Consider the following 23,408-nt stretch of genomic DNA (forward strand, 5'->3'; position numbering starts at 1 on the left):
TTTTTTTTGCCACTTTATATCTGCTACTTGCTCTCATTAGTTGATATAAAACATAGCGATACATTAGAAACACCAAAGGAGTGATTATTTCTGCATACCGTGCTTAAATGTGATGCGTCCATGATTGAAGGACACCAAAACAGGTGACCAATAAGTCAATCTTGATGAATACCTGATGATTTAAGTATATTTTCAAGGTTAGATTCAAAATATCAACAGTTCCAGTTTCTTAATTTGAAGGTTATGCTGTATTTCTTTGTTACTCAATAGTAGGGGAGAACAGGGTTGGTTGTCACACTTTTTACTGTTTTGATGATTGATCATCATCAAAACATCTTTCAATAGTCATTCCTACATTAAATTGAAGCTTAAGGTGTTGGCTTGAAATGTGTATCCCTCTATTTTCCGACTCATTGTAACAAAGAGGCAATTAACTATCAAAGACACTCTGACACATTGTGACAACCAACCTCATCATGGGGATGGTTGTCACACACTATGGGGTTAGTTGTCACACACTATGGGGTTGGTTGTCACAATGGTATTTTAATGGGAACAATCTTTTAAAAGAGGCAAGAAGGCAGAACTAAATTTGAAAGTTTAATTGCACTGACAAGTGATAGGCCTACATAACTTAATGCATTTTAACATAAAATGAGCAAGGAACATGAACAGGAAACACATCTTTAGGCCAGCCTATATAACAACATAAAGAACAAAACAAATAGGCCGAACAATAATGGCCTACTCAACTCGGCTACATGCAGTCACTGTCTGAGTTACAGTGATGGCAAATGTAGGGTCTGCACACTCCAACTCATTTCACCATGCATAATTTTGACAACATAGGGGTTGGTTGTCACATGTAACAACCAACCCCAAAGCGAATGTGACGACCAACCCCAACTGGATTTTTTTGCTAGCATCAATGCTAACAACCATATAACAACTACCTAGCTAGCTAATAAAAATCTAAACTATATCTTTCCCCTCACACTTTGTAAGAGAGACTACTCCAGAGAAGACTATGTAGGTGAGCTCTGATCCAAATTCTGGAAATGTCCATACCCCAATTTGAGAGACAGTACACTCTGGTGGCGAGACATAATGAGTGTGCCAACCAACCCATGTGACAACCAACCCCGTTCTCCCCTACAACTGATTCTTCTCAGGGTTTTCTTTCTTTTCCAACACATCACTTTGAGATCTCCTTTTTGTCATAATGATTGATTTAGCTGAATAATCTAAAGCTGTGTAAATGTGTAGTTTTCATACCAGTGTTCATTTTGCAGCAGCTGCTTTACCTGTCAAAGTTTATTAAAGCAGGTCGACTCTGCTGTCTCGGTTGTGAAGGACTTTCGATTTTTTTGTCATAGGTTAAAACCGGCCATCAGCCCATTCAGCACTTCTTTACTGTAATCTTGTTTTAAAGTACCTCATTAATTCTTTATTTAACTCAACAGAGCACCTGAGTTGTTCCCCTTTCACACCGCCTATTGACCAGAGAATAATAAAAGTCTCTATTAAGCTGCAAAAGAGACAATCCTGGTCAGAATCAGGGCAGACATCCAGGCCTGCCCTGCTCGGTGTAAATGTCAATTGCTCAACGTGTATCGCTGAGTGTCCTCTGTTATTCTAATCAAAGCTTTGAAACCATAACTGCAAAATTATGCAAAGTGATGAAAACTGCTCTGGAGAGAGACTTGAATACACCCTCAAAAACACTCACCCTCTGCCTTTTTTTATTCCTTTAAACGTAAACAGCTGGAGAATACCGTAAGTTTGTCAACACTTCCTAGTGCCAATAGTTACTAATGAGAGAGGTAGTAAGTACCAGATAGATGTGATGTAGATTCATAGAACAGTAGGTCTAGTTTGACATTAACAAACTACTCTGATGTACTTTTCATTTGTGCAGTAATTAAATAAATCAATGTTTTATGTTGCTGAAGCGACGTTATACACCATCAATTATTCAGTGACATCTCGTGTTTTGACTTGAGGTGCCAGTCCTGTGAAAGCATCACAGGATCCCTGTGTCTCTTGAATGCTTTGGTGGGCAGACCGCATGTTTGGCACGAGGACAGTACGACTCCAACGCTGAAGGAACAAAAGACGGTTACCAACTCTCAGTGTCGGCTGTCTCTACTTTACAGTTGAACCTTACTCTCTATTATATCTGTCCATGTCTGGCTGATATTGCTTTTTAATTTCTTTTTTTTTAAACATATGTTTTATTGATTTTCACATTTTACAGGGTATTCACAGAATGTAATAAATATGAGTAACGCTTGAATTGTCAGTACAGTTTCAGAAAATTCTAGACAAATCCTCACAATAAATAAAATGACATTGAAAATAATAGTAATGATAATAGAAAAACAATAATAATACATTAAAAAACTAAAATGTAGCAAAATCATAAAAAAAAAAATCCTCATCATAAATATAGAACATGTCATTCGTGTCATCACATCACAATTCCAGCACTTCCTCAATGTCAAGCTCTTTAATTTCTGTTAAAGGTGACATATTATGCTCTTTTTCATCAAATTAGATTGGTCTAAGAGGTCCCCAAAACATGTCTTTAAAGTTTATTGCTCAAAAAAACACTTTGAAATCAGATTTTAGCATGCCTGTAAACCCCTCTTTTTCAGCCCTGCTCAGAACAGTCTGTTTTCTTTGTCTGTGCCTTTAAATGAGAATGAGCTCTCTGACCACATCCCCTCAGGAAGTGGATGTGGCCTCGGCTCTCCAGCACGTTGATCTAATGTTTACATGTTGGCTGAATATACACTCTGCTCACAGGCCCGCGTTACTTCAACCCTCTGAATTTGATCCAGAATCTGATCCTGATGAAGAGGCACCTGCAGCAGGACCTTTCTGAACGATTGGTCACAGATTTAGTGTTTCTTGTTGTTTTATTTGTCAGTATGTCGATGTGTGTCTTGGTACACAGCTACGAACATGTAGCTATGTGGCTATGCTAACTAGCGCTAGCACTTTTCCATGAAAAATAAAAATCATCCGCTAGATCTTCAAATCTGCAGACGTGTAAAACCGACATTTGTGTTTATTAAGACAGCCTACAACTAGCATGCCTCCCTCCTAAGCTCCTTGTTAGCACACATGTGTGCAGGTAATGAAAAACTGTGGAAGAGTTGAGTTGTATTTTATACAGTCTATGGGCTGAACAAGCTCCGAGCTCTGGGTTTGTAGACATGCCAGGGACACATATTACAGTTGGAGAACCATTAAAAAGTCAATTTTGCATGATATGTCACCTTTAAAATATTGTATTCACTCTGACAGTATTTACAACAACAGAAGTATAAATAAGTGAAGACACAAATAGCAACATTTTTTGTAACTCTTTACTTCAGACACATCTAGGCTACTGGAGCACTTCAGAAATTCATTTCCCAAAGTGTTTTTAATAAGCAGGAGGGAGATGCTATGACAGGATGTTTTTGTTCCTCCGAACCTGATCTGTGACCTGTGGCAAGTTCTCTCAGTGGAGGAAGTTGGCAGTTTAAGAAAGGCTCTCCTTCAGGATGGGTTGATAAAGGATTTTGTCCATGTGTAGCCGGTTCAAACAGGGTCCTTTTGTGTGTGCTTGGTCACTCAGCCTGTGAATAAAGCAGCACTTTGCCAGTAAAGTTGTGCCAGTGAGCAGCCATGTGACCAGGCGGTTGGACTCGGGCCACACAGAAGTGAGACTTGTTTACATCTCCTCTGATTTCTCATCAAGACATTTTAGGAATGTCAGTAATAATCAAACTTCTGTCTCATTTACTGTTAATAACTCTGAATTAGCCGGGGTCACTGTGTTACAGTTTACAGAGCTTTACTGCTTTAAAGGTGACATATCATGCAAAATCGACTTTTTAATGGTTCTCTACCTGAAATATGTGTCCCTGGCATGTCTACAAACCCCCTGAAAATGAAAATAATCCATTCTGCCCCTGTTCTGATTTCTCCACCTTTCTGTCATTGTGTGATGAAACGAGCCGTTTCAGTTTTCAGTGGGTTTTTTTACGTCACAACAACATCCGGTCTGTAACAGAAGTCAGAGCTTGGAGCTTGTTCAGCCCATAGCCTGTATAAAATACAACTCAACTCCTCCACAGTTTTTCATTCCCTGCACACATGTGTGCTAACAGGGAGCTTAGGAGGGAGGCATGCTAGTTGTAGGCTGTCTTAATAAACACAAATGTCGGTTTTACTCCCAACGTCTGCAGATTTGAAGATCTAGCAGATGATTTTTATTTTTCATGGAAAAGTGCTAGCGCTAGTTAGCATAGCCACATAGCTACATGTTCGTAGCTGTGTACCAAGACACACATCGACATACTGACAAATAAAACAACAAGAAACACTAAATCTGTGACCAATCGTTCAGAAAGGTCCTGCTGCAGGTGCCTCTTCGTCAGGATCAGATTCTGGATCAAATTCAGAGGGTTGAAGTAACGCGGGCCTGTGAGCAGAGTGTATATTCAGCCAACATGTAAACATTAGATCAACGTGCTGGAGAGCCAAGGGCACATCCGCTTCCTGAGGGGCCGTGGTCAGAGAGCTCATTCTCATTTAAAGGCACAGACACAGAAAACAGACTGTTCTGAGCAGGGCTGAAAAAGAGGGGTTTACAGGCATGCTAAAATCTGATTTCAAAGTGTTTTTTTGAGCAATAAACTTTAAAGACATGTTTTGGGGACCTCTTAGACCAATATATTTTGACGAAAAAGAGCATAATATGTCACCTTTAAAAGTGACATCTTAGTCGAACCTTTGCAGAGCAACACAGTGGAATTCACCTGAAGGACAGAATCCAGCCTGACACCTTAGATAAGCTGCTCTAAAAATAGAGCCCAAAAGAAAAACGACAAAGAAAGACAAAGTAGTGCCCTTGAAGACTTATAATCAGCCTCACACTCAAGCTGTTCTTTTTACCTGTTTGTCTTTTCTCAGCCTGTGCGTGTCTACAGCAGTCAGAAGAAAAACTCCCACAGTCTTAACGTTTTGAATAAGTGGTGTACAGACTTTGAACTGTGTGTTGTCAGCCTTAAAGCTCTCTGCTTGCCTTCAAGCTTTACATCTCCTGAATACACTATTTATAACCTCTTGTATTCTTTTTTTGAAAGATAAGTTGTACCCAAAAATCAATTTTTGTCTGCAGTCACAGAAGTCGTGATGATGAGCGGATGTCGAAGCCGGCTTCAACACCAGCTAAGCTGGCAGAGGAGGTTCCTCTGCCTAAACCGAAGGAGGTGCCCTCTGCTCGAGAGGAAAAACAGCTCCCACCACTCCCAGGTTAGAGAGCGAACATACATACAATGATACTGTATAATGTGATGGTTTCAGAACTGTCAGTACATCAGAACTTAACACAGATAAATGCTCTATTATTAGTAAGATACAAATGTGGGTTTCCCCGCAGTTGAAAATGAAAAGCCTTTATGATGGAATCACGATATCTGGTTTGATATTCAGTCATTTTTGCCCTTTTTAAAAGCACAACTACAAAAAAAAGTTAGATCCAGACGCCTGCTGAGCCTGGCTGAGTTTGCCGGAAGCCAAGTGAAAATAAAGTGTATGAGTTGATCGAGTCTGACGTTCCTCCCCAGCCTGCAGCGCTCTGCTGCCTTTCTGTTTGACCTCCCTGCTCAGGACACTCTGTGCCTTGAGTGTGTGTGTCTGTGTGTGCTCAACCGTCTGTGTGATTATACTTTGCTTGTGTGTGTGTGTGTGTGTGTTTTTTTTATAAGTGCACTTGTCTCAGTTAAACACATGGATCTACAGCATTGTTAAGTTGTGACAGTGTTTGAAGCATTTGTTTGCAAACATATTTGAACATAAAGTGTAATGTGTGTGTGTGTGTGTGTGTGTGTGTGTGTGTGTGTGTGTGTGTGTGTGCGTGCGTGCGTGCGTGCGTGCGTGCGTGCGTGCGTGCGTGCGTGCGTGTGTGTGTGTGTGTGTGTGTGTGTGTGTGTGTGTGTGTGTGTGTGTGTGTGTGTGTGTGTGTGTGTGTGTGTGTGTGTGTGTGTGTGTGTGTGTTTTTATGTTCAGAGCCAAAGCCGGTGTATGCTCAGCCTGGACAGCCAGATGTAGACCTGCCAGTCAGTCCTTCTGATGCTCCTGTGCCAAGCGCTGCCCATGATGATAGCATCCTCCGGTAATATTAACAGTATAATATGTTGTACCGTCAAATCTTCAAGTCTTCTTGTTCATCCTGCTGCAAGGCTCAGGTTCTGATTCTGTAATCAAATGTGTATTTCATGGCAGATTGAGTGACCAACATGGAGATGACAGAATAGTGTGATAAACAATAAAGTCTGATTATTTATTTTGTCTATTTTAAAAGAAATGACATGTCCTTGAAGACAGAGTCTTACGTTGTTTGACCTGTTGAACAGGTCTACTTTGCTTTTGTAACCCACCTCAACAGTAAAATGTCTCCACAAAATGAAACACTTGACTATTTATCAGCTGCAGTTTGCACTGGAACGAGATGCCATTCGATAGATTCATGTAAAAAAAAAAGAAAATCAAAGTACAAAACAATTTCTTTCATCCTCTATCCTCAGGCCAAGCATGAAGCTGGTGAAGTTTAAGAAGGGGGAGAGTGTGGGGCTGCGGCTCGCTGGGGGGAACGACGTGGGCATCTTTGTAGCCGGAGTGCTGGAGGACAGCCCAGCTGCTAAGGAGGGCCTGGAGGAGGGCGACCAAATTCTCAGGGTGAGATCCTTTTTCTCTTTTTATCACAGAAAGTGTGTAACCTGATAGCTAAAATCCAGTGGTTGCTTTCCAGTTCAAACAGCTCTAAAAACAAGATTGCAAAAAAACAAGAGTTGTTACTTAATGTTATAAAATAACTGTTCTCCTTTCTTCTTGTTTTAACAATGGGTACCTGATAGTGTCTTCAAAAAACTGTGTTTTATGGGGAATGTGTCCTCAAGCTTTCCCCATTTTTATTCAGTTTTACACACCGCCTGCTCCAAAATTCTTGTACCTCCTGGCTGGTCTCTTAGCAATGGCCCCAAGGGAGCACACACAAAAAAACACTGTTTCCTCTCACTGTGTTTGTCCCATTTCCTCAAAGCCATATATCTCTCTGTTTATACCTCCTCCTCTTTTCCTCAAGAATAATGAGGGATGGCTGGAGTTCTTGCAGTGCTGTTAAACCTGCAGTTACCAAGGCAATACAGAGAACAGGAAGCGTTATGTAAACCTTTATCTAAACAGAGATTAATACTTTCTGTTGCACATGCTCTCTGAACAACAAAGCTCACTCCTAACCTGAATTGAAAGGTCGAGACTCTTAACACCTCTGTGTTCCTAAATTTCCAGGTAAATAATGTAGATTTTGCAAACATAATCCGAGAGGAGGCGGTGCTGTTCCTGCTGGACCTTCCTAAGGGTGAGGAGGTCACTATTCTCGCCCAGAAGAAGAAAGATGGTAAGTGAAGTGAGTAAGGAGTGGAGAAGTGAGATTAATGTGTGTAAGTAGAGGAATCTTTAGTGTTTCTTGACTCACTGCTCTTCTCTACTCAGTGTATCGGCGGATCGTGGAGTCAGACGTTGGGGACTCCTTTTACATCCGGACACACTTTGAGTATGAGAAGGAATCTCCCTATGGGCTAAGCTTTAACAAGGGGGAGGTCTTCCGTGTGGTGGACACCCTCTACAATGGCAAGCTGGGCTCCTGGCTGGCTATTCGTATTGGCAAGAACCACCAAGAGGTGGAGAGGGGCATCATTCCCAACAAGAACAGGTGACAGCACCACAACAGACACGTGTCTGCTGTTCATTTAGTTTAACAAAATACTTGTATTCATCAATAATTACATTTTGAAATTTTTATGATTTTTTTTTATTAATACAGTTGAGTAAGTTTGATTCCTTTATTATTCAGTCAAGTGAAGAAATTCCTTTATGAAGCGCATTTGAAAAACAGCAGCAGAGGGTTGCCAGTTTGGCATTGTTGTGTGCCAGTGGAGCAGGTGGCCCCAGGTTGATTCCAACCTGCGGCCCCTTTTCCCAATGTCACTCCCCACTCTGTCTCGTGGTATCCTGCTCTGTCTACTGTCCTATCCTCTCTGAATTTTCTTGACTCAGAAAAATGCCATGAAAGAGCTGTATTGCACATTTATGTTGGTCATTGAACTGCAGTGACAGTCGCACTGGACAGACAGACAGACAGACAGACTGTCAGTTCACGGTACTCTGAAATGCATCTGCATCTTTGATGACTAGGAGTTGATCAAAACTTACTGAATGTGTCCGTTGTATCACCAAACTGGAATAAATCAAGCTTTAGACATGGAGCTTTTTACGGTGGAAGCAGCAAGAACATCAAATAATAAACAGACGTCCCCCGGTTGTGTCTTTCTCACTAACGCACACCGGGGGTAAAAATCATCATTGAAAATGAGACAGATGCAAGATTAGATGCACAGCGGGGGAAAACATGGATTTTGGATGTCCGACGGTCGGCCACTAATGTTTTTGTCTTGTCATCGTCTCGTCTTCAAAATCAAAACATATGTTCGGCAGAGTTTTTATTATCAGTGATGCACTTTAGCTCGTCGTTGTGTCGTTTTCGTCATGAAAAAATTTGTTGTTGACGAACATTTATCTTCATAATTTCATTAATGAAATTAACACTAGAAAACAGGCCACGTATTCTGGACAAGGAGGACTTAAACACTGACATTTAAAAGTATGCCTTTGTAGCAAGACTTTAAAGAGTTGACAGAGGGGGCAGGTTTTGCAGGTTCTGCTGTTCTAAAGTTAAGGAGCCTTGGCTTTGAAAGCGGGGTCACTTCTGAGTTTGAGATTAGAATCGGAGACCGTCACAAAGCTTGTGTTAGATGATTTAGGGGGCTTGGAGGGTTTGTAAGGGCTCAGAACCTTTTGTAAGGGTCAGTCAGATACGTTAGATGTGTCCTTTATGGGCATTAACAGCAAACAAGACAACCCTTAACAAACCTGAAGCATATAGGAAGCCTGTGAAGAGAGGATACAATAAGACTGGTATAATCTCTTCTCTCGGAACCAGTCAGAAGCTTGGCTGCAGCATTTTGGACCAGCTGCAGACGGGACAGGAACAATGGCTGATCCTGGTACACAGGGAGTTACAATAATGGAGCCAGGAAGAGATGGAGGCTTTAATTACTTTTTTATGAGTCATTGAGTGAGAAATGGTTTTTTTAAGATGCAGTGTGTCGTATTTAGAAGCATTTGGCAGAACAGACTTGATAGATATGGAATATAATATTCATAAGTATGGTTTGGTTAATGAATAATCAACTCAATATCAGAACTGTTTGGTTTTTGTTAACTTAGAATTAGTCTTCTATATCTACATAAATCAGCCATCTTGCATTGCCATATTTCTACGGTAGCACAGAATGGACAAACTAGTAACATCCATGTTTTTTGTAATAGTTGCTTGTGACTGCGTAAAATGTACTGGTTGAGAGACGAAGGAGAGAGATAGTTGTGTGCAGAATGATTTGTAATTAAAGGCTTTTTTGATGCTAAAAACTTGAGAAATGGAGGACCATGGGAGGGGTGAGCAAGGGAGCGTTCCAGAATCTAAATAACTAAATACTCTCATTTCTACACACTGTGCCTTTAACTTGGAAATGGTTCTGAGCTCAAATATACTTTTTCACAACTGTTTTCACCTGAGAGTCAAATGTAAAAGCAGAAACAAATGTAAGTAGGGCTTCATGTTAGAGGACACGTGAACTAAGGTATTGGAGACCTGCACCTGTTGCACCAACCTGGTGTAAGTTCAAACGTAGCCTAGTTTGAACACAATTTCTCATTTAGGATGGAGTTTACACTATACTAAGGTTTTGTGCGTTGCACCATCTGAGATAGTTCCAATGTAAGCCTAAGTTACAACGTAAATCTCACACTTAGCTCCTAGAAGGTGTAAAGTCCTCCGTAGAGTATACCGGCTTCCATGGCACGTCATTTTGAAAGGTGGGATGATTTTGAGGATGAGGAGATACAGAGAGTTCTCCCAGCACATTACTTCAGCAACGCATTATCCACGAGAGATTACATCCTTTGGAAAAATATGATGACCAAGATTTGTGCTCCTGAGTATTGACATATGTTGTAGTTGATAAATTTACCACTCAATCTCACTGTTATTATACACACACCGTAGATTAAGGCTTCAGGCTATAGTTATCACCTTACTTTAGTTTGTTTCAGCTGTCGGTCAGTTCTGAGACGATTAGGCATGAAAGATAATGCATCAAAATTGGTGCTTTCCTCTGATTGGTTGCTGGAAGTGTAAACGTCATATCTGTGACAATGTTTTGGTTAGTTTGGAGGTTACTGTCTACTAGTTAAGATGAACCTTACGTCTCTGTGGTGAAACCAAAGAACAACACAACTTAAGTTACAAACAAACTAGTTTCAACGTATGGTTTTGCACCCAAACTTAGGACAGAACTTACACACAGCTGGTGCAACAGGCTGCTGTTTGATAGTGTTGTTCAGTTTCACTGTCAAATTACAGGATATCCCAGTTTTAGTCCCACATAGGATCCACTCTCCCTGTGCCACAGTCGGAGGTTTGTTTATTCACAAGTTGACCAGGACAAATGTCAGCAACATCTGCTCCGGCTTGAATCTGTCTAAAAAGTGTCATTCTGGATTGATGTTTCTCAGAGCAGTCAGGTCCAATATGTGCGTTTAATTTGTTGTGATTTTCATTCCCATGTAATGTCCTTAGGTGTTGGCAGTGTTGAGGTCAGCCGTGCCAAGTTTATGACACATCCATTAGCTCATGTCACATTAAGAACTGTCCCTGTCCTTCTGCCGTTCATCAACAGAGCTGAGCAGCTCTCCAGCGTGCAATACACTCTCCCGAAAACAGCAGGGGGCGACAGGGCCGACTTCTGGAGGTTTCGTGGTCTTCGAAGCTCTAAGAGGAACCTGAGGAAGAGCAGAGAGGACCTCTCCTCTCAGCCGGTCCAGACAAAGTTCCCAGCTTATGAGCGAGTTGTGCTGAGAGAGGGTGAGGAGTCTGAATGCGTCTACTGTTCTGTATGTCACAGTGAGACAAAGGCTGCTTACTTAAAGTGTGAATACTTTCTGTTTTCGTGCAGCTGGTTTCCTGAGACCTGTGGTGATATTTGGGCCCATCGCTGATGTTGCTCGAGAAAAACTCTCCAGAGAAGAGCTGGAGCTTTTTGAGCTTGCAAGTATGTTTGTTTGCATCATGCTGCAGATAAAAAGAGATTGCATCAGCTGACAGGAACCCTGCTGGTCCTCCACTTTGTTTTTCTACATAACACTCTTGAATTTTTATTTGCAGAAAGTGAACCGAGAGATGCAGGAACAGACCAGCGGAGTTCAGGAATCATCCGTCTTCACACCATTAAGCAGATCATTGACAGAGTGAGTGTGTCTCCTTTAATCTTGCACAATGTAATGTTAAGCTTTAAAGATATTCTTCATCCCTTTCCGTTCTTTCTCTCCTGAAGGACAAACATGCTGTGCTGGACATCACTCCGAATGCTGTGGACAGGCTGAACTACGCTCAGTGGTACCCAATTGTCGTCTTCCTGAACCCCGATAATAAGCAGGGTGTGAAGAACATGAGGACCAGACTGTGTCCAGAGTCCAGGAAGAGTGCCAGGAAGCTCTATGAGAGAGCCATCAAACTGAGGAAGAATAATCACCACCTGTTCACCAGTGAGTCAGCAGAGCGGGTTAAAACACAGTATAGTGAAGAGGTGAATTATTTCTATCACTTGTTTGATTTTTGAGTGAGTGATCTTCAAATCTGTTCCCTCTTAGCCACCATCAACCTGAACAACATGAACGACGGCTGGTACGGAGCTCTGAAGGAAACCATTCAGCAGCAGCAGAACCAGCTGGTGTGGGTGTCTGAGGGGAAGGTGAGAGAGCGGCCTGCTCGCTTCCATTTCATTGAACAATATATTGCATCCTTTCATTCCCACCAAGCTACATGTGAGTGATCATTTTTATGCTCTGCTCAGGCGGATGGCACTACAGAGGATGATTTAGACATCCACGATGACCGCCTGTCCTACCTCTCGGCACCAGGAAGTGAATACTCCATGTACAGCACGGACAGCCGCCACACCTCTGATTATGAGGACACGGACACGGAGGGCGGAGCGTACACGGACCAGGAGCTAGATGAGACATTGAACGATGAGGTGGGTCTGCCCACAGAGCCCGCCATCACACGCTCTTCAGAGCCTGTCAGAGAGGACCCGCCTGTAATTCAGGACACCCCTGGTTACCCTGGATACCAGCACCCTGTGCAGTCCGACCCAGCCAGCCGCATAGATCCTGCTTCTTTCAAAATGGCCGCCCCTCAACAGGTAAAGTGTCTATCCAGCTCTGCAGGCTGTGTCTGTCAGACATGAATGAAGTTTATGACTGCAGAGCAGAGTATAGCTCGTCTGTGTTCAGTGTTGTGTCTTTGTTAACATTAAATGTCCTTTGCTAAGTGATAAACATGTTTTAGTAGCTAATTGTTTATCTATTCCAACATTTGTGCGATTGTTTCTCTGGCTGGTATTAAACTGCTTCTGTGTAAGGAAGGAGACCTTGGTGTTGGGGTGAGCTATTCTTTATGTGCCCTTGGCAGGCTGTGTCATAAATGTCTCTTAACAATACTTCACAGCAAGATGAGGCTGCTCTGCCCTTGCCCTCCTTGCCTCCACCGGTGGTAGCGCCCCCTGCTGTTGAGCAGCCCGTACAGCTAGAGGGTATGCACCTAGAGGAGCCGCCTGCTGCAGCCGCAGCTCCTCAGGCTGACTCACTTAGCAGCCCCGGCCCTGCCCCTGAGCTTATTCAGCCCCCACCACCACCACACGAACCCCACCCGTCTGGACCGCCCGGTCCAGAATCAAAGGTACCCGCTGTTTCACCAGCCACTCGGACCGGGCCTGGGCCCCAGCCTGCTGTTTTAACTGCCTGTCTTCTCGCACATGCTTTCCACTCGCTCTCTGCATGACATGCCCACACTGTGTGACTCACTGAGCCCACTGTGTGCCTCTGGCTCCCAGAGAAAATGTGAGACAGACTAGTCCACATGCACCACAGTGGGCTGGGAGACCAGAAGGACTGGTACATCTGAGTCTTTGAACAGGGTGAAGACATCCACAACCAGCCCTAACTGTTGCCTCTACTTCCTTTGCATGGCTCCTAATGTTTTTGGGTTTCTTTCAGCTTTAACTCTTCTGTAGATAAACGATAGAAGCACTGACAGTGGCATCATAGTGGTAGATGTGTCGTCTGTTGTAGTGCCAGTAGTTTTGACGTTGCATTAGATGCAAACTGAATGTTGGTTGCATGATGAAGGCTAACCTGCAGACAGTATTCTTAGTAATGACCAAAGACAAACAAACTTACTTCCAGCACACTGCATTGTGTCTACCGTTTAGCACCTTTGTCCTGAGTAGATGACGAGAAATCAACCTTCTTTCATAGAAACAAGTGTAACTAGATCTGCTGTCTACAGGCTACACATCATATGTTTGAAATGAGGCCTTTCAGAAATGTGCAAATTGCTTTTTTGCTCTCTATTTCTAACGTGTTAATGTGTAAAAGCCAGTTTTTTCTTTATCATTCTTGAAAGGCGTCTTGTCAAACAGGCATTCAGAACTGTTCTTGGGTAATGAAGGGTTTGCTTGTGTAATTGCACTTTGACTAGATGTTTGTTGACATGGTTAAAGGATTACTTTCCAATGATTTGGTTAATGCTATACTTGTTCAGTTCTCTCAGGTTTCAGTTTACATCCCAGAATTGGATTTAATCTGGTAGTTTCTCTTAATCTGGTGTTTGGAAAGCATTTCCCTGACTGCTTTCTGTTCCGTCACATGGTGGTGGTTAAAAGCTCAGAGTGGTGGGATTTAAATGGATGTATTCATTTGTGGTTATTTCTTTACAGATGTACAAGAAAGATCTGTATAATATGGAAGACCCTGTGCGAATCAACCACGGCCTGAAGCAGTCTATGAGCTACACGCACCAGCCGCCGTACCAGGACAAACAGCCATACCGCGAATATGACCACCCGCCTTACGGATACGATGGAGGCGGCTACACAGAACCAAAGCCTCACAACACTGACTCTCACCTGCACTACGACAACCGTGTGCCTCATTATAGCGAACAGTGGCCCCCATATGACCAGCAGACCTCGTCTACCCCGCCCGCAGGGTACCAGCAGGGCCACCAGCAACCCATGGGCTACAGCCCCCGCTCCCCGTACGAGGACGGGCCAGGGAGGGACTACAGCCCTCCTCAGCCGCGCTACGACGAGGCCCCACCTGTGGGCTACGATGGCAGACGCCACAGCAAACCCGGGCCCATTCGTTACGATGAGCCCCCACCCCCACCACCACCAGCTGGCTATGACGCTCGCTCTCCTTATGAGGCAGAACCTCACGGCTTCCCCATCAATTCACCTCGATCGCCAGAGCCCCCGAAGCAGTATTACGGCGATTCGGGTCTCAGGCCCACCTACATGCCAGGGCCGCCGAACAGGGGCTACAAGCCAGGGATGCATGAGACTATGATGAACTCTGAAGCCACAATCCCCCCTCCAAAACCAGAGACCCTGCCCTCGCCAGGTGAGCCAGCTACCACGCCGGGCTCCAAACCCTTCCCTCCTCCGCCCCGGGACGACCTTGACGAGGACCCGGCGATGAAGCCGCAGTCGGTGCTCAACAGAGTCAAGATGTTTGAGAATAAACGGTCTGTTTCTATGGACAGGGCTAAAGAGGGAGACTCATCAGCACTCAGGGTGAGTCCTCCACAGAGGGGTGCTGACGTCACCTCAGAGTGTCACACAGTGAGATAAACAAAATAATATACTACCTGGTAATTTAACTTAAAATGAGCGTATTCACTTAATGAACGCTGCAAATTCATGTCCTGTACCTGTCTAATTTACCAAAGGAAGCAGGCTATGAGGATGAGATTGTTTACTCTAGGGCTAAAACAATAATTACCAAAGAGAATCACACAATTAAAACGATGGTAGAAGACATGCTTGATTAAACATCAAAAAACAAGATAACGGTAAAAGCTGTGTTTCTTAATTTGATACAATATAATCCTGGAGCTGGCAAAATAAGAGATTAAAGGTAGTACTAGAGAAATCTAACCGGAGTTGTGCGCTGTCTGTCTTGCCGTGCACAAGACCTCCGTGTGCATGCAACCCATTCATGTGAACCAAATCCTGGATCACAAGCGAGAAGCACTAAACAGACGCTCTCTCTCTGCTTCCCAGCCTGCAGATGTTCCCAAGCCTGCAAGTGCACCTGGCCCGGTGCTCAAAGCCAATTCCCTCAGCAACCTGGAGCAGGAGAAGTCCTATAGGTATGTGGTCTACGTCACAGCACAGCACAGCACACAGGCTGCAGACATGGAGGGTAAAGGACAGCACAGATCCTTTGCAAAGGCGTCTTGGAAGAAATTTGTTGTTGTTGGAGCTCCACCTAGTGGACACAGGTCACCTGGCTGCAGGCCTGGCTGTGGTGTGGTTTTAACAGAGGCACAGAAACATGCAGATATTCACAAGCTGGGAGGATCTTTAGGAACGTCACTGAGCACTGTTTTGATCCTTTGGATTGCTTTTAAACATGCTTGAATATTTTCTCATCAGGTCTTGGTTTTAAAATGAAAGCACTGTTGCCAACACTAATAACAATAATGATAAACATAATAATAAACATGACATTGTCCATGCACTCCTCAGATCAGTCCTGCTGTTTAAATCTCTGCAGCTGTTTTACATGTTTCCTTTTGCTTCCTCTGCAGGGCTCCCGAGCCACAAAAGCCTCATCCTAAACCCCTAGATGATGCGATGCGTTCCAACCACTATGACCCCGATGAGGATGAGGAGTACTACAGGAAGCAGTTATCCTACTTTGATCGCCGCAGCTTTGACAGCAAGGCCATGGGCCAACCCTTGCCTGGCATCAACCGCTTCCATGATCTGCCCAAACCAGCTCAGCTGTCCTACCCATACAACAGGTACAACAACACACCTCCTGCCAGCACTGTTGGCTGGAGTACAGCATTCCTCTTAAAGCACACCCCAGCTGAAGCGTGCATCACCTGCACTGTTTGTTTCTGCAGGGTTGAGTCTGTAGAGAAGGTGAGTCCAGTGGAGAAGAGATATGAACCTCTGCCTCAAATCAGCCCGTCCTCACAGTACGGGCCTCCTGTGTCCGCCATCCCACCCAACACACTGCCGAAGCTCAGCCCCGGTGACGGTACGCATACACACTTTATCTTTGTTACCATCAAACTTCATCATGAACTTTTATTGTAGTGTTTTTAAGGAGTGTTGTTATTTCATACATTTCCAGTGAACTCCATACCTGAGCCGATGACCTCGCCTAATCCTAAACCTGAACTGGCAGCTCTCAGGCCGCCAAGCAGGGATGAACCCACACCAGGAGGCTACCTGCCCCCGAGGGGGCCCCTAGATAAACCAGTCAACGGCACAGATACAGCACCCCCAAAGACCATTGGTGCTCCTGCCCCAACCAGCTACAACCGCTACGTCCCCAAGCCGTACACCAGCTCAGCCCGGCCGTTTGAGCGCAAGTTTGAGAGCCCCAAGTTCAACCACAACCTGCTGCCCAATGACACACAGGTGAAGACTGACCTCCTCTGTAAGACCGGCGTGGTGAGCAACAGCGGGGGGAAGCCTCAGTTGTCTCCTCAGCCCCTGGATCACGACAGTGGCCTGGACACCTTCACACGCACCATGGACAACAGGCCCAAATACCAGCACAATAACATCAACGCCATCCCAAAGGCCATCCCTGTGAGGTAAGACTCTCTCTGCAGGGAAATACTGAACCCTATTTGTTCAGTTCTTTATTTCCCCATGACCTCTGCTGGGCTTTGTTCCCTGCCGACACTATGTTGACTGATGACTGATGATGCTGACTCCCCTGCCTCCATCCCTCAGCCCCAGCACGCTGGACGATGAAGATGAGGATGAAGGACACACTGTGGTGGCCACTGCCCGGGGGATCTTCAACTGCAACGGAGGCGTCCTCAGCTCCATCGAGACGGGCGTCAGCATCATCATCCCCCAGGGTGCCATCCCAGAGAGCGTGGAGCAGGAGATTTACTTCAAGGTGTGCCGGGACAACAGCATCCTGCCCCCCCTCGACAAGGAGAAAGGTGTGTCTTTGAGTTTCTTTAAAAATCCTTAGAATCGCAGTGTCTGAGAGAAACAGAAAGGTGTGTGACTTTTCTTTGTTTAGCGCTAATGAGCTTCGTAAACATCCATGCCGGCTGTTATTTTTAGAGCAAACCAACAAATTTATTAATCCCTAGACGCTGTAGTAATTTAATCAACCTGACAGGTTTAACAGGTAATGCTCCTACACCATGAAAGACTGGCAGTCAGTCTTTTCTGCTCTTTAACTGGCTAATAAATAATCCTGTGTGCTGATTAATCCCTGGATGTTCTTATTTGTGGAATTCAAATCTCTTTCTACGTCCGTGCAGGAGAAACGCTGCTAAGTCCGCTGGTGATGTGTGGCCCTCACGGACTCAAGTTCCTGAAGCCGGTGGAGCTGCGCTTACCTCACTGTGCGTCTATGACCCCTGATGGTTGGTCTTTTGCTCTAAAATCCTCCGACTCCTCGTCGGGTACGCTGTCCTCTCTCTGTCCTTTGGGGTCTGTGGGCTTTAGTGATTAGAGAGGAGAGTTTTTGTTGGTGTCTGAATAATTTCCACCAGCTCATCTTTTTTCCATTTTCTCTTTCATTTCTCTTCCATGCATGTGCTGCTGGAGTGCTTTCCTTTTTTTTTTTCATGCTTAATCTGAGCTGCGCAGCCTTGTTTATTCTAATCTCCAGCTCCCACACAGTTATTAGAAAACAAAACTAAGCCCAGAGAGCTGAAACGTACAGATAATCAGCTAACTGATTTTATGTCCGTCATAGAAAAATAATTAACTTTTGTGTCATTAATTGTCCTTTTTTTGACAAGAATGGCTGACAACTCCCAATTTCTTCTCCTCAGTTGTTGCTACTTCTTCTTCTTTTTTTGTTACGAGATAGAAAACCAACAATTCGTGATTTTGAAGACAGTTGAGAAGGATTCTTTGGCTCTAGGAAACCCAGAAAGTCATTTTTTCAGTATTATCAGATTTTTTTTAAAGATGGAAATATTAATAGAGACAGAATCTAGCAAATAAATCACTCCAGAAAATAAAAATGATCCCCAGGCTTACATGCCTTCATTACTTTTTATTCAGTAGCGTAAACAGCATCATAGTGAACAGAAGCTGCTTTGTTTAGTTTCACTCGGTAACTCATCTTTGAAAATCATTCTCTTCATGAACTGATGAAAATGTTTGACCTTTGCCTGTTTATCATGTCACCACCCTGCATCCATAATTTAGATGTACTACAATTTTACAATGTCATTTAGCAGACGCTTTTATCCGTACATACGAGAACAAGAACACACAACACAAGCAAAGATCTAGACAAGAGGAAACAAGATCAGTACGAGTAACAAAGTGCTTCAAGTTCGTACTAAGTTAAAGACGTATCAAACTAAAGCAACATATTATTGAATGTGTAAAAAAAAACACAACGCAGATAATTATCAAAGCATCATTGGTTCGAGTGATCAGTTAAAACGTATTGAATCCTCTACCTACCATTAACACTCGTCACTCTGTAGTTGTTGCCTCTGAAGTAGCTGAAATCTAGATTTATAGAAATGCTCATTACACACACGTCTGATCAGCTGCTCTGAACGCAGAACATTAACCACCCAGAGATTGATTTATTTACCTATAGTCAACTTAAAGTTATGATTGGTATGCAAATTAGTGTAAAATGATATAAATGTATTTAAGGGGGCAACTGTCAACCAGGTCACTCTTATTTAATGGTGATCTTGTGTGAAATGCATCATAGTATCATTGTAGTATTAACCCTCCTGTTATGTTGCGTGTCAAATTGACCCCTTTTAAAGTCTATTTTAGGGAATATATGCCTTCTAAACCAGCTAAATGCAGCACAAAAATCTGAGCAGCATGTGACAGAAGTGGTGTCGTGTTAATTTATCAACATCACTTCATAAAAACGTAATAAGTTCTAAATATAAAATAAAATAAACAAAAATATATGTCATGTAAAACTATTGTATTTATATTTAGGGCTCCATTGCACATTTTAAAAAAGTTTTAATATTAATTTTCATTAAAAACGAGTGAGTTATCCTCATGGAACCATGATCTGTGAGAATTAAAGAACACCAATGGACTACATATTGATTTAAAGGGTTAGTAATGGAGTTAAAAATTTGAATAATACAAAATGTGTATTTGGATTTTTTGGGGTTCTGACACTTTTGGATAATTGAATATGCCCCGGGTCAAATTGACCCAGAAACGCTATTGCTGTTCCAGAGAAACGAACATAACAGGAGGGTTAAAGGAGCATAAAACTTTGAGTAAGAGCAGGCCCCAATTAAATACAAGGTCACTTTAACAAGCCGGGTGTGGCTGCATGTTTCGAGAGCCTGAACAAAGATTATTTATCTAATTGGTTGTGCAATGAAGCACCTAATTATTTTACTCTCACTCTAAAACCACAATTCACATTTACTGAGAGCCATAGCTGCATGAGAGGAAACAATGTGAGCAGAATGCTGTCAGGCAGTCGATGTTCGTGCTACAAAAATCCAGAGCAGCAGCAGGACTTCACTTCTTAATGAACTAAGAGATATGTTGTTGTAAACTGCTTTATATAAAGAGGTACATTCCGGGGTGTAAAATTAACTTTTTACCTCATCTGCCATTGGCTAGTGACCTCCAAAAATTTACCAGCCAAAAATATTTTTCACCAGCCCAAAAAAAAAAAAGATGCCTTATTTGATTTAAAATAATTACCTACCGTTTTTATGTTTTTATTATGAAAATCTAACTAAAGCATCACTTAAAGAATACAGTTATGTACAGATAAAATTTGATTATTGCTATTTTATTAGGTTATACTTCATTTCAAGGTGACTGCTGCATCATCATGTATTAGAAATATTAAATATTAGAATAAGTGTCACCACATCTTCCTCGAAACACTCTTCCCGCCGTGCTTCTTCAAGCAAAGGGAATGAATAGAACTCCAGTAGCTGACGTCACGCCGTTACCAAATCACAACAAAGCGGCAACCTCCGGTCTCAAACGATGAAGCCCATGCGGAAGTGTTATAAACTGCAATACATCGAAAATCCGCTTGAGGCTGGTAGCAGGAACACCAGAAACCACGTACACACCAATTCAAAAAAGACGATCTTTGCAGCATTAATGAAAACATGTTTACAGCCTGGTTCAAAAAACGGCTTGGCCCTATGAAGCTAATCTCTCTTATGGCACACACTGTACGGGGGGGGGGGAATTTTTTTTCTAACGCGACGGTTCAAAAGATATTAGGTTTAGGTTCTATGATTAAAATGAGCCCGGGCCAATTGACTCCGATTTTACAGCAGTCCTTTGAAAATGATCAACATCAACGCAACCAACAGTTCTAACTTTTATTCTGAATAAATCCTATCCCCTGTCAAATAGCTGGTACCTCAATGCAATCCAGCCCCTCGCAGAGATTCTAGTGGTCATGCTATTAGCTTAAATCCAGCCTGCTTGCATCCCACCGCTAACATCTGCCACATCTCTTTTATTGGTAAGGTTCTGTTGTGTTTTGAAAGGCTGATCAGTTGCTTGTGTCTGAAATGAAGCAAACTTGGAGGTACATTTCATAATTTTGAGGTAGCTGTGAGTTAATTCGAAGATCCATCAACTCTTAGCTAAGAAAAGAAATGCATGGCAAACAACAGGACTTTACTTCCTGCACTTTTAAAACCTAATTGACTCCATCATCAAATGTTTCTTTCTTCCTTGTTTTCTACTAAGACTTCATTGTATGATTCATCTACTGTGTTTAAAAGAGAAGGTTGTTCCTGCAGCTGACATCATGTCTCTTTATCCTGCAGGTGATCCTAAAACCTGGCAGAACAAATCTCTCCCTGGAGACCCAAACTACCTGGTGGGTGCAAACTGTGTGTCAGTGCTCATTGACCATTTCTGAAGAGGGCAACAGCTGGCCTGTTACTGAATGTGATACACAGGGGGGGAACCTCACAGTCCGCCCCTGTCGCGCTCCTTCCTGTGGGCGAGGTGCACGATGCTCGATGAAGTATGAACTTGATACTCTCACGTTGTTTACTGTGCCCAAAAAAACGGAAAAAAATACACTAAAAAAGAAGAAGAAGAAACACACAAACACACACACACACACACACACACACACACACACACACAGGAGGAGAGTCGGAGGAGTCCAGCATCCCTAAGGCTGCACTCTTGTTTTTTCTTTCATTTTTTTGGTGCTTTCAAGGCTTGCAAAAAATAAAGATTAAAACAAGTTATTTAAACAAAGGAACTGAAGTTGGAATGCATGACCAGTGCCACAGACTGAATACTCTCATTTTGACATTTTTAAGCTAATTTTGTAAAAGGTCAGAGCAGTGCGAGGAAGAAGGAGAATTTTGAATCTTGTTTAATATTGCAACGGGATTTTTGCGTACTGTAAAAAAAAAAAAAAAAGAAGAAAACACAAACAGAGACTCACAAACAGTAAAGTTGGTATATGCAAAACTTTAGTTTCTGAGTCCTGTGGTCATGCGTTTCACTCATCAATGATCTCTGAGGACTTGATGAGGCTCATGAAAGAAGATAAAGTACGAATAATGAAGGTTAGGTATTAATACGAGGCGCCTGTTTGTTCTGGCGGGGCTCTCTCTCTTTAAAACTGAAGTTTTTGTAGCAATGTTTTACCGTAGATAAATATACTGACTTGATTTTACAAACTCCTGCTGTCTAGAGATCTATGCATGTGCTATGACTCAGGTCCAGAAGCCTGCTACTACTAAGTTCAACACATGAAAATCCCATCGTACACTGCAAGCAGTGATGCCTTATCTGCATATTAACTTTTCAGTGAAAACTTTCAAAACATCGGATCCTTCAGTTATAGCGATCACCACGGAAGAAAAAGTTTGTCTCTGCATTTTTTCTCATTAACAGTGAACTCGGATTTAGCACACGAGAATAATCGAGGCTGATGAAAAGGTATGCTTTCTTTTACTGCTATGCATATGAAGTCTGAGGAAATACAAAAAAGCTAGAAGATGTTTAAAAATGTGGCTGTACATATTGCTAGTATATGGCCTTGGTTCTCTGTAAATGAACTTTTGTACATCTTTGTTATTTTGTATAAAAGAGAAAATGTTTGTTTAAAAAGAGAAAGCGGTTACATTGGTTATGTTTGTATTCTGGTTATACCCCTGAGCCTTGGAACTGACATAAGCAGTAATAAGTCCGACTTTTCTACCAACATATACATACACTACTTAAGGCATTTTTACTTAAGGTCAGAAAACTTTTTATTCTTATTTACAAACTAGAGAAGTGCTTGGTTTAAATAATTTTAAAAGATGTAATTGAAGGGGTCTGCTGTGAAGAGTGGGCCCTTCCTTTATTTGTGATACTGGATGCTGTATTGTGTGCCCTGAAATGTATTTTTGTACTAATAGACAATTTATTATGGCACATCAGTACTATTTTCTTTTGATATGATAACACTGCTTCAACCCAACACTAGTTTACTTTCCTGTGTGGCTGACATTCTTTTTATTTATTTTGATTTCTCTTCGGTTCAACTGTTTGTTTGTTTTTCCTTTGCGACACATTTCTAAGTATACCACTGTATTAATAAATAAATTCATTTTTAAAGTAACGCTCCTCGGATCAGTGTGTTGTGTTGATCTCAACCTCCAGATGTTTTGTGTGTTGACACACCCGGAAGGTTTTTCCTGCCAAACAGCTCAAAGAATTCCCTGGTGGGTTGAGACGTTGGCGATTGTATTTTCAGAATGTGATGGTTGATTAACGTTTTCTCCCGTCCTCAGCTGCTTCTAAAGCGATCCCACATGTGATAAGCTGAGCTGTGAGGTTATTCTGCACACTGATGTCAAATCAGGTCAGAGATTTACATTCTTGGTGTTCTTATAGAAACTGTAAGCATTTTCTTGGGTACTGTTGCTGTACCCTTGCTGTATTGAATCCAGATTAAGTCTCCCTCCTTAAAATACAGACTCTTTCCAGACACGTTCATCACATACACTCAGCTGCCAGTTTATTAGAAACACCCGTCTTAAACTTGAGCCGATATCTCAATCCTAAAATAAACGTTCTCGTGTTTAGTTTGTCTTCACACTGTTTTATTCAACTTTGAGGTCGTTGTGGGGGCTATGGATCAAAGTTACCCTGTGATCAAGGATAAATAGACAGGGA

General features: G+C 42.6%; 1 protein-coding gene across 8 annotated transcripts in view; it reads left to right on the top strand.

Annotated features, from left to right (window-relative positions):
* The window catches only part of tjp1b (tight junction protein 1b), a 49,593-nt gene extending 26,742 nt beyond the window's left edge, over positions 1-22,851 (top strand). For 3 of the 8 annotated variants that reach the window (XM_034685449.1, XM_034685450.1, XM_034685451.1), the window contains exons 9-28: positions 5,177-5,310; positions 6,067-6,172; positions 6,585-6,735; positions 7,348-7,456; positions 7,552-7,771; positions 10,857-11,041; positions 11,133-11,228; positions 11,342-11,424; positions 11,511-11,721; positions 11,827-11,927; positions 12,030-12,380; positions 12,686-12,916; positions 13,956-14,813; positions 15,303-15,391; positions 15,833-16,048; positions 16,154-16,290; positions 16,387-16,855; positions 16,998-17,215; positions 17,546-17,650; positions 21,047-22,851. In XM_034685449.1, coding sequence (XP_034541340.1) covers positions 5,177-5,310; positions 6,067-6,172; positions 6,585-6,735; positions 7,348-7,456; positions 7,552-7,771; positions 10,857-11,041; positions 11,133-11,228; positions 11,342-11,424; positions 11,511-11,721; positions 11,827-11,927; positions 12,030-12,380; positions 12,686-12,916; positions 13,956-14,813; positions 15,303-15,391; positions 15,833-16,048; positions 16,154-16,290; positions 16,387-16,855; positions 16,998-17,215; positions 17,546-17,650; positions 21,047-21,141 — 4,165 coding nt within the window. In that variant the 3' untranslated portion in view covers positions 21,142-22,851. The remainder of the gene's footprint in view (positions 1-5,176; positions 5,311-6,066; positions 6,173-6,584; positions 6,736-7,347; positions 7,457-7,551; positions 7,772-10,856; positions 11,042-11,132; positions 11,229-11,341; positions 11,425-11,510; positions 11,722-11,826; positions 11,928-12,029; positions 12,381-12,685; positions 12,917-13,955; positions 14,814-15,302; positions 15,392-15,832; positions 16,049-16,153; positions 16,291-16,386; positions 16,856-16,997; positions 17,216-17,545; positions 17,651-21,046) is intronic. The other 5 variants (XM_034685452.1, XM_034685453.1, XM_034685456.1 and 2 more) reach the window with 3 other exon arrangements.
* Positions 22,852-23,408: the final 557 nt, after the last annotated feature.

This window comes from Notolabrus celidotus, chromosome 6 (assembly GCF_009762535.1).
Source record: "Notolabrus celidotus isolate fNotCel1 chromosome 6, fNotCel1.pri, whole genome shotgun sequence".
NCBI classification, from domain to species: domain Eukaryota; kingdom Metazoa; phylum Chordata; class Actinopteri; order Labriformes; family Labridae; genus Notolabrus; species Notolabrus celidotus.